The sequence below is a fragment of the Sceloporus undulatus genome, chromosome 5 (genome assembly GCF_019175285.1).
Source record: "Sceloporus undulatus isolate JIND9_A2432 ecotype Alabama chromosome 5, SceUnd_v1.1, whole genome shotgun sequence".
Taxonomy (NCBI): domain Eukaryota; kingdom Metazoa; phylum Chordata; class Lepidosauria; order Squamata; family Phrynosomatidae; genus Sceloporus; species Sceloporus undulatus.
In genome coordinates, this window is record NC_056526.1 from 72,752,760 (window position 1) to 72,764,301 (window position 11,542).

The following is an 11,542-nucleotide window of genomic DNA, read 5'->3' on the forward strand; positions in this document are numbered from 1 at the left end:
TCCACAGTACTGAGCCATGGCAGTTAAAGCAGCATCAAACTGCACTATTTCTGCAGTGCAGATGCAACCAATAAGTACTACTAATAATATAATAAAATATTTATTTGTATCCCGCCTCTCCCTTTTGAGGATCGAGGTGGGTACTATATTCAGTGTGCCACCATCCTCCATATAATTGTCTCCATATATGCAGTTGCAATTGAAAAATCAATGTAAGTGGCTGTTTCCCACCTTTAGTATAACAGAAGTAGAGGAGCTAATTTTCATGTATGTTTGCTGCAGAATACATTGGGAAATCCTTGATAGTCACAGTGGACAAGGATGGGGAAAACAAAGCATGGGGAAAGGATTTATTAATTATTATTATTATGCTTTATTTATATAGCGCTGTAGATTTACACAGCGCTGTACATACAAACAATAAAATAGATAAAGGAAAGTAAAGGAAAGAGTTCACAGCCTGCTAGCTCATAATATGCTGTTGTACTGTGACCTTTTCTGGCTGTGTGAACCAGAGGTGAGGATAGGTGCAAATGATAACAGTAGCAGAGTTGGTATTCATTTTATAAGTTGTTTCACACTGACACGCCTACTGGATTTTATACTTTCAAAAACAGAGATTCTACTATTCTTGAGTCTTTGGTGTTTATCAGACGAGCTCTTAAAGAGGTACTATTCCAGTGTGACTCCTCTAGCTGCCTCCTGTTGCATGCTGGGATTGGCAAGTTTTAAGGAGGGGTATTTAGAATTCTCAGGCAGAGAAGTTCAGCTCCTTAAAACGCCAATCCCAGCATGCAACAGGAGGCTGCAGAGGAGTCACACTGGAATAGTAGCTCTTAAGAGCATATGTGATAAACATCTTTGTTCCTGCAAGCTTAGATTGCATCTGAAAATAGCAAAGCACCTAGGAGGCCTATTGGAAAGTCTGCTACATTCTACCAGATTGAACCTTGGAGTTTTTGGATTGCGGGCCCAGAATCCCTTTAGCATGGCCTCTAAGGAGTTGTTGTCCAAAAACCAACAAGTTCTAAGTTCTGACCTTTAGACTGCAGACAGAGTAGCTTCAACATCAGCCAATATCCCTCCCCTCTTTCCTTCTAGGGTAGAGAACAATTCTAGAGAACATGAAAGCTTGCACACAATTCTGTGGCATTTTGGTAGACTTTCCAAAAACAGATTGCCATTATACAGATTTTTGGACTTTTCTTATGCTGTTGCTTTTAGCACATAACTGGTGCTACTGAAATTATGGCTCAAATCTAATAGAGTAGACCTATTCAATCAATAGGATTTACTTATATGTTGGCTCACCACTCCACAATTAAATGTGTCGACTCTACTTTGGACTAACCAATAAGATTTAGGTTTACGGCCCAAAACACACTGCTGAAATAATCCAGTGTGAGACCGCTTTAACTACCTTGGCTCAATGCTAGGGAATTCTGGGAACTGTCATTTTGTGAGACATTTAGCCTTCTCTATCAGAGAGAGAGCTCTGATGCCACAATAAACTATAAGTCCCAGGATTCCCTAGCACTGAGCCAAGGTAGTTAAAGTGGTCTTAAACTGGATTATTTCTGCAGTGTGTTTTGGATCTATATTATATATAAAATCAGCCAGACCTTCTCTTAAAAATGAAAGACCAGTTAAAATGTATATCTTACTCATGTCCCATATATGATCATAAAAAACAAAACGCATTGAGATTTACTCATTTTGTCTTTATGATTGTGTGTGGTGCAATCAGTATGTTCAACCTTTTTATTTACAACAGTGGTCCCCAAACTGGACTCTTTAAGGGATTTTGGACTTCAGCTCCCAGAATCCCAGACTATTGGCCAACATGGCTGAGGCTTCTGGGAGCTGAGGTCCAAAATTGCTTAAAGGGCACAGTTTGGGGACCGCTGATTTACAGAGTACTTCCAGACAGAGGATGCCTAATGTTCACAAAAGGTATGTGTGTAGCTGTCCCATCTTTTTAACTTAATAAGGTGTCTTTCCCACTGCACAATTACAGCAATTTAATATCATTTTAATTACCATCAGTCTATCCTTTTAAATCCTGGGATTGGTAGTTTCATGGGGTACTTGGAACTCTCAGCTAGAAAACTCTAGTGCCTCACCAAACGACAAACTACACAATTTTCAACAGGGACACTTAAAGTAGAATCATAGCACCATAATTACATATAAGATTATCACACTAAAGCATTGCTATTCCACTTTAACTGCTCTGGCTGCCTCCTGTTGCATTCTGGGGTTTGCAGTTCAAGGAGGGGCATTAAGAGTATTAGGGCAGAGAGCTCTTAGGTCTCACTGAACAACAAACTCCAGAATGCAACAGGAGGCAGCCAGAGCAGTTAGAGTGGAATAGCAACGCTTTAAGAGAGTAGTGAGATAATCTCCATAGTGTGAATTGCTTTCTTTGTTAAGAAAAAAAACTGAAATGAAATGGGCTGCTATTGAAGATATCATTGCCTCAAATTCTTTTGGAACTCCCATCAGCTTCCATGAATAAGATAATGCAAGCCTTGTCTGAAAGCATTCTTGGAATGGAATCCTATATGGTCTTTATCCATGTGTAAGCAACATAGTTACAGAGCTACGCAATGAACTGGGGCTCGATCCTGCATCCATCCTTACTGGGAAGCAGCCACTGCATTTGACTGGGGTCTGTTGTCACTCTAGAAGCAGCTGGCTGTCATTTGCACCTCTTCCATGAGCGATCTCCCTTGCAACAGGCTAAAGAAGGGCCCCGTTACAATTCCCCCTTGTGCTGGAGATTCCTCACATGCGAAGTGGGTGGGAACAGCTGCCAGCTACTTCCCAAACAACAGAGGAACAGATCCTCATCACTCACAACAGCTGCTTCATGGTAAGAAGTCCTGGTGGTATACTGCTTAAATGCTGGTACTGCAGCCACAGGGTTGTGAGTTTGATCCCAGGACTCCAAGATTGACTCAGCCTTCCATCCTTTTGTAGGACAATCAAATGAGTGCCCAGTTTATTGGGGGCAATTCGCTTACAGATTGTAAACCACGTAGAGAGTGCTGAGTTCACTATTCAGCACTATAGAAATGTAAATGCTACTGCTATTGCTAAGTATGGATTGGGGCTTTCATGGTCCCTACATAGCCTCTAAACTATGGGATAGGAGTTGTGAATGCAAAACAAGCGTATAACTCCAGGTTATGCATTCATTACTACCACACATAATTCTGATCATAGTGTCACATGTGGCTTTGATTTGGTTCAAAGGTGAATTTTTTTTCAAGATTTGAAATAACCTAGGTGCTGGTCTATCAGTTTTATTCACAAAGAACACACACATACACACATGAAACCACCTCTCAATAATGTTTATTAATTTCATATTGGATGATTTAATACAGAGACCAATACAACAAGAAACACTGTGAGCAAGCAAGAAGGACAGATGAAACATTTGGAATCATAATCATGTAAATCCCCAGTGAGGCACTTACTTTGGTTTTGATGATGAGTGGCAATGGAAGTAGTAGAAAGGGAGTAAAAATAATGAGCAGGAACCGGCGATAGATCAAGAGTTTTCTAAAAATCTTCATTGCTCTGGAACAGCAGCTTAGTTTTTCTGTAGAAAAAGTAAGCAACATCTTTTTACATGGAACCTTAAATAGATGTGTCTGATTAATATTTCTCCAAGCTATCACCTTTAGCCATTGCAACAGAGGCTTTAGTCAAACCAAGTTAAAAATAAATCTTGTCCTTTATTGTTTTAGTGTCTACATTAACATGCGAGATAAAGAAGCATATTCATCAGCAATCGAAGACTCAACATTTGTTCTTCCTTTAAGATAAGATATCTTACAGGGCTCTTTTTATTATTATTACTGCTGTAGACTTTCTTTGCACAAGAACTAGATTCTTGAGAAACCAAAGTTCCACCAGATGTCTGAGAGGTCTTCTTCAACTTTCCCTATAACTCAGCCTAAAGTGCCTTTACTCTGAACTTGAGACTTTATTTAGATTTATTTTTGCAAACTACTATGTTGAAATATATAACAAAAGAGAAAATAAACTGAACCAAAACAAACTAAAAATGAAGTGAAATCCAAATTCCACACACACATACACCGAAATCTTTTTACATTGGATCTTAAATGTTATTCAACATTCTTATTTCATTTTTATCAACAACATCATACAATGCCCCCCTCCATATATTATTTCAAACTGTGAGAAATGCATAATTTAAGTGCTGTGTCTTCTGATATCACTGGGCTATGGATCAGCAATAACCATTGTACACTTGGGTTGTGTATATGATACTGTAATTTGAAGGTATAATTTTAATTTTGCTAGTTGTTTATGTCACAACTATTAGCATCACACTCAGTGCTATATGGGAATTGCAATTTATGACTAATATTAGTGAAAAAAAGCATTGCTAAGGATTCTGTATGGTGTTAAGTGGAAGGAGGTCAATGGTGTGTGTGTGTCTTTGAAAATGTAATGTATAGTATACAAGATGAGTATTCCTAATCAGGAATTCCGAAATCCAAATACTTCAAAACTCAAAATTGTCCACATGAGTTGCTTTGCTTTATGATAGTTCAGTGTACAGAAACTTTGTTTCATGCACAGAATTAATAATTCTTTTCACCTTTCCACCTAAGCCCTCCCTCCAATACTCCTTTTCTCTCTCTGTTGAGGATATCTCTATTCGACCAGTCCAGGAAGCCCAGAGTCTTGGTTTCATTTTTTATTCTTCTCTGTCGTGTATCCTCCAGATCCAGGCCACAGCCAAGGCCTGTAGATTCTTCCTCTACAATATTGCTAAAATCCATCCATTTCTTTTGGTCTCTACTGCCAAGACTCTGGTCCATGCTCCAGTCGTCTCACAACTAGACTATTGTAACCTCCTTCTGGCAGGGCTTCCTCTCTCTCACCTCCATCCTTTAATTTCTGTCCAGCATTAGCTGCATGCATTATTACATTCGCCCACTGCTCCGACCATATCTCTCCTTTGTTGTCATCCCTTCAGTGGCTCCCCCTCCCTTTCCGTATTCAGTATAATCTCCTGTTACTGACTTTTAAAGCCCTCCATGGGCTGGCCCCTTCTTATTTATCAGACCTTCTTTCTCCTCACCTTCCCGCTTGGGCCCTCCATTCTGGTAGTCAAGGTCTGCTGTCTCAGCCCAGGATTTTCACTGTCCCATCCCAGATTCGTCCCTTCTCACTTGCTACCCCTCACTCCTGGAACATCCTTCCCCCACAAACATGGGTCATCACCTCTTAGTTTCAAAACTGAATTAAAGACCATCCTGTTCAGAGAAGCATTCCCAGGCACCGTGTGACTATTATTTGCTATTTGACGTTTTTAATTTGTTGCCTGTTTTATTGAACCCTTTCCTGTATTGTTATTTATTATTTATATGTATTATGCTATTATTTCTTAGATTGTATGCCATGGGCAGGTTTACTCTTATCTAGTCTATTGTTTTATGTACAGCGCTGTGCGAATCTACAGCGCTATATAAAGCATAATAATAATAATAATAATAATAATAATAATAATAATATGTATAAAATTACCTTCCGGCTATGTGTATAAGGTGGATATGAATCATTAATGATTTTTATGTTTAGACTTGAATCCCATCTGCAAGGTATCTCATTATGGATATGCAAATATTCCAGAATCCAAAATAATCTCAAATCCAAAACACTTCTGCTCCCAAGCATTTCAAATAAGGGAGACTCAGCTTATACTGTGTAAACCACCAGCTGTTTCCCTCTGTAAAATTGCTTCTACAAAAGGTTTCTGCTATCCACTTGTCTAGCATAGTGTTTGTAATAAATCATTATGTGTAGTAGCAGTGGTAGATGAGAACATGGACTCGTTCAGCATGGAGGGTAATGGCTACCATTTGGGTTGACTGAAATTACCATGAGCATGACTGACCTACTGTACTTTAAGAATGCTGTGTGGGGTTTTGTTGGGGGGGTGGATCAGCAAATGCTTTCAATACTACAAGAAGAGGCTGATTCAGATTAATTGTATAGTAAAACAAAAAACAAAAACATGAAGATGACAAGCAAAGGTCTAATTTCAACAATAAATTGAAAGCAACTATTTTGTTAGGATGCAGATATCCAGATATCAAACAGCAACTTTAGTTTGGGTGAGTTGTGTATGGTATTATAAACTGTTCTATTGAACCTGGAGGTTCTACCACTCAGTCATGCACATCTCTACACATATGCTGCTAGGAACTTGATATGCCTTAAATGTTCAGTATATCATCTAGTGTTCTGTACAAATACTCTCTTAAGACTAGCAAATTGTTCATGGAGGGAAGTTTGTTTTCTTGGCACTAGCCCAATATGGAGAATTAGGAAAAAATATATGACAAAAAAGGAAAGAAAGTTAAGCTTAGAAAAATCTTAAATATTTTAAGAAAATATTGTTTAATTCCTATGTAACACCTGCCCAATTATGTGCACACGAGGGACAGAATTGCTTCTGCAGAGTTATATAGCTGTGAAACAAGTTTTAAGAGAGAAACTTAAGAAAAACTGATCTGGAAACCATGAAAATGCATTTCCTATGTTCATTTTTACACTACTGGGAAGTCTATGCAACTACTATACTATACAATTAAGCATGTTCAGCATTTCTAAGTGGAAAGCCTTTCTCAGCTAAATTTGACAACACTGGGCATGTCCCCAAGCTAATGGATATTAAGGTCCTTGAGTTTTCCATAATAATTTGTTCTAGAGTTTGAGGCACAGGCTCAGAGAGTCCAGAGGTACTAGTAACTGCTGTAGCGTGACCTATAATTCATTTCTCTAACCCATCTGTTTTCAGTACAGGGGATGAGAAACATGCCATCCATGTCAGCCAGAGTTAGTTTGAAAAATTTTTCACTTGGAAAGCAGGTTTAACTCTAAAGGGCAATGGTGTAGTCAGTTCTTGTCTGTAACAGGTGAGAATACTTTTCCAATTGGATCTTTTTCCTGAATTAATTCCAATGTGTTGGTTTATTTGCTGAGCTTAGAAAACCTACTTTGGGGCAGAGGACTAGAGATTCAGGTATTCCTCAGCCTGCAGAGCAACTGACCATTTTGAGTGGCAGATTCCAGGAGACCATACCCTCCAACTGTCCCAGTTTGACAGGGACGGTCCCAATTAATCCTCTATTGTACTACTTTCTCAACTACTTTTAAAATGTCCCAGTTTCTCTCTCCTCCTCCCACTTTCCCTCTTTGTCATCATCTTACTTCAATTGCTGCAAACTGAATTCAAAGTGCAAAAGTAGGTTGCTCTCAATTAACCAAGCAGGGAGGAGAGCAGGGGGTAGAATCTTGTCCTTTTCTGTAGGAAGAGGCAAAAGCAAATAGCTGGAGCCTCTACTAGCAAGCATGTTTTTCCTCATTAATACCTTTTGCCATCTGGACCACACTCTGATGTTCCTTGGCCCAATGTGTTTTCATCTGTGAAAGGGCATAGGAGTCACAGGGCCTAAAAGAAACTTTTCCAAACTTTACCTTTATTGATACCTTTATTGGATGGACCAAAAATGCACAAAATACATGATACAAGATTTCAACACTTCGAAAGCTTGCACCATGTATTTTGTGCATTTTGGTTGGCCCCATAAAACTATTATTGTTTTGTGGATTTGGGATGTTATTTTACTTCGCTATATGGCCAACATGGCTACCCTGAATGTGTCTTCTTCAAATTATGTTCCTTTGGCTTTGAACAATCTGTCTCTTGATTCTGATTGATATTCTAAATGATTAGACTTCTTGATTTTTTAGTGAGGAAGAAGAAGAATATCCTTCCAGGGCTTACAGAAGTATTTGGTGAAGTTGTAGAGATCTGCCACTGCATTCAACAGTCACTAATGTTTCCTTAAAGCTGGTAAAATGAATGGCTGTAGATAAGTTGTCAAAAGCTGTAGCAGGCTATCATCAATATTCCATTTACAGGAAGGACCTAACATGTTTTGGGATCATAGAATTATAGAATCATAATCAAGATACATAGTACCCAAGCTGGTTGAGTTACATTGGCACCCAAGACAGAAAATACCATAAGAGTACATTTGCTGTCTATTTGCTTTCTTTTCGAACCATCAGTATTAGCTTGAACTGTTCATCTCACTCTTATACTACACAGTTATATTGTTATTACTCCATTATGGCTGCCTCTAGTTGAATCCTGGGATTTGTAGTTAGGGGGACTTAGAATTCTCAGCCAAAGAACTCTTAGGCCTCACTAAACTATAAATCCCAGAGTTCTACAGGAGGCATTTATAGCAGTTAAAGTGGAATAACAGTGCCATAACAGTGTAGTGTGATATTAGAGACAGGCCACCTCTATAGCTCATACAGATGTATTAGCAATGTACAGAAACAGCCATGCTATATCTTACGAAACATTTTTCTTTCTTTCGCCCCCTGACTTTTTCCAATGCATTCATTTTACAGGCATCTTCTCTTCATCAAATAATATTAGTGCATCAATGATATTTATCTGTGAGCCAATATGTTAGTCTTCCTAGAAGTATTTTGCCTGCAACTAAGGTCCAGAAAGTTTTTTTAAAAAGTATTTTTTTTAAAAAAAAAATTCTAATTCCTTGCAAAACCTGAAAAAGTAATTCATGAATTACACTTTATAGTCTTATTAAATAATATAATGTTTGTGTGTTACTTTTTATTGCTTTAAAAAACTTAGGTTTGATAAGAAAATGAAAAACAAAATCTCCACACAAAATGCCCAAATATGTCTTTTAAAAACACCCTTTAAAGGTAATATTAAAGTAAATAGAAAATGTTTCTTAGTACATACTTCACAATCACACAGTTCCTACTTGTTATATTATTATTGCTGAAATGTCATACCATGGTCTATTACAAATTGTTAGATTTATACTAATGGTATTATTTGTAACTACTTTCAAGTTCTGCTAGCAGCAATGATCTCCAGTGGTGAAGGCTTGAGAGAATTGTCTTCCAAAATATCTGAGCAGTGGCAGTTTCCATGCCATTGAAACAGTAAATCCACTCTGGATTTGAATTCAAACTTTTGAAGAGCTATCCAAGGGGCTGGACCTATTAGCGTATAGGATTCAGCCCTTTGAATAGCTCCTTAAAGGTTCAGATGAAAATCCTAGAGCATATTAATATCCCGCTGAAGTAAAAGTTACCAGTTGCCGGTGATCTGATTGTTCCTCACAACTAGCAGAAATCATCACAGACCTAGAACAACTACTAAAGATCAAGGAAGAAAGTGCAAAGGTAGGCTTATTGCTGAACATAAAGAAAACAAAAATAACTACCACAGAGAATTTACACAAATTCAACCTAGAGCAGGGGTGCACAACATACAGCCCATGGACCACAGGTGGCCCCCAGAAGGGTTTTTGGAGGCCTGGGGGCATATAGCCAGGAGGAGGTGGATGTCCTGGCTCCCAACGTTTTGCCCCAATCACATGGGCTTTGGAGGACTTGGGAGCAATGGAAGTCTTCCCCGGACTTTGCATCTCCTTTCTAGCCAGGAAGCCACTGCTGGCCCCTCACAGTGCCAATGGCCAGGTCAAGTCGGGCCCAGGAGCTTTTTGTAGACAGCAGCGAAAGTGAGCAGAGAGTAGAGGACCCGGAGAGTTAAGGAGCCTGTTAGCTTCACTTGGGTGCAGGTGTGTGTATATTGGGAAGCCCACCACTTTTCCTGCCGCTGCCACTTTTGGTGGGCAGCATAGCGAGGCCTGGCCCCCGTGGCTTCACTGAGGTGGGGTGGGTGGGTAGCCTGCTGCCTTTCTCACTGCTGCTAATTTTGGGCAGGGTGGCCTAACCAGGGCCTGGGGCCTTCTCTTGGTTGGTTGGTTGGTTGGTTGGTTGGTTGGTTGGTTGGGAGGGATGATGGAGGAACAGGCCGCCAGGGGAAGACAGAGAAAATCATCTTTTTCAGCAGAGCCATCTGTCCTGCCATCTCCTGAGTACTTAGGAACAGGCTGACAGCTACAGATTTGACTACCTTTCCTGTAATTATGCCAGCTAATAGGATCTTGGCTTTATATTTCTGTTCAGGCCTCAGAACATGCAGGAAGAGTTTCAAGAAGTGGAAAGAAGAAAAGGACACACCTTAGATATTCCATATACAAGAGCTATGTGTGACCTGATATTACATGTAAACTGTCCGTCAACCTTTAAACTATTTCTCGCAAATCTTGATCATCTGAAGATTGCCTCTAGATGCCAGGCTGCTGAGCTAGCTTGCCACAGCTTGCCAGTCTATGCTGTTCATATGAACAATTCTCCCCTCCCACTCCCTCATTGCAATCATATATTGCCGAATCACTTTTGCTTCAGTCATCAAACTTTGGCTCAGCATGCCAGTTAATCCAAATTTTAATTACATTGCAAACATGTGCCCTTGCTGACCCAGGTGCCTGTTCCTCTTTGCCAGCTGTAGCAGCTGCCATAATTTTCTTGTTTACTGATGGATGCCCCATGTTCTTCATCCCTGAGAAGAAAATGTACTGCAGTGAGGGACTACAAAACAGTGGAAAATTTTTTAAAGTTAATTAATCAGATTAATTAACCATTTCAACCAATGTAACCATTTGCTTGCACCGCAATAGTTCCCCTTGCCCTCAGTGACTGCAAGATTAATAAAAATTAATTGTTTAACCTGGCTGGCATTGGATGGTCAAGGACAAAAACACAACATTGCACAATACATCTGTAACTATCCTTTAACTCATCACAAAATCTTAATGGGATGCTGTATTTTTTAACATACAGATATTTTTGAAGTTTATGTTTGCTTAGGTATACAATATATAAAGAACCATATCACAAGCACAGACTGAAAGCTCCTCGCTCATCATGTGATAATGTGAGCTACATGTTGTTCAGGGTGTTTAAATGCCTTTGTTTCGTGGCAGAACTACTGCATTTTTATCCCATTTTAACTATTTTTAAAAACCTTTCAAGGCAGCTAAGAGTATCATTAAAAACAAATTAAGCAAGACAACCAATTAAAATTATTATCAAAAAATATTTAAATAATGCAACTGTTAAAATCACTAATCCCTAAATGTCAAAACAGTTTTGAAGGTCAGTTTAAAAAGGTGGGTCTTCACATCTGCAAATCAAGTTTGAGCTGGGAATCAGGCAGCTGGCAGTGTGGCTCAGTATGGTTCCCAGTTCAGCTTTCAAGCCTCCTATATTTCCCCATCACTCTCTCCAAATTTTGTTCATAAAACAGAGAATTGTGCCCCTATTAGCCTCCTGGAGGAGTGTTTCTCCATTTTAAGGCTCCCGTGCAGCCATTTACATGTATTTGTGGCCTCTATTTTATTTTATTGTTATTGTTTAATACATTGCCGTGTTACATTTGTTTTTTAATTCATGTTTATTGTTATTGCCTAGTATTATCCCCTCTGTTGTAAGCCACCCAGATTCTCAGTGATTGGGCAGCATATAAATAAATCCTATTATTATTATTATTATTATTATTATTATTATTATTATTATTATTATTATTATT

At 38.9% G+C, this 11,542-nt stretch overlaps 1 protein-coding gene across 1 annotated transcript in view; it reads right to left on the bottom strand.

The window, feature by feature from the left end:
- Positions 1–11,542, bottom strand: part of SLC13A1 (solute carrier family 13 member 1) — an 88,790-nt gene that overhangs the window by 55,616 nt on the left and 21,632 nt on the right. The window contains 1 exon segment of the mRNA XM_042468906.1: positions 3,486–3,610. Coding sequence (XP_042324840.1) covers positions 3,486–3,584 — 99 coding nt within the window. The 5' untranslated portion in view covers positions 3,585–3,610.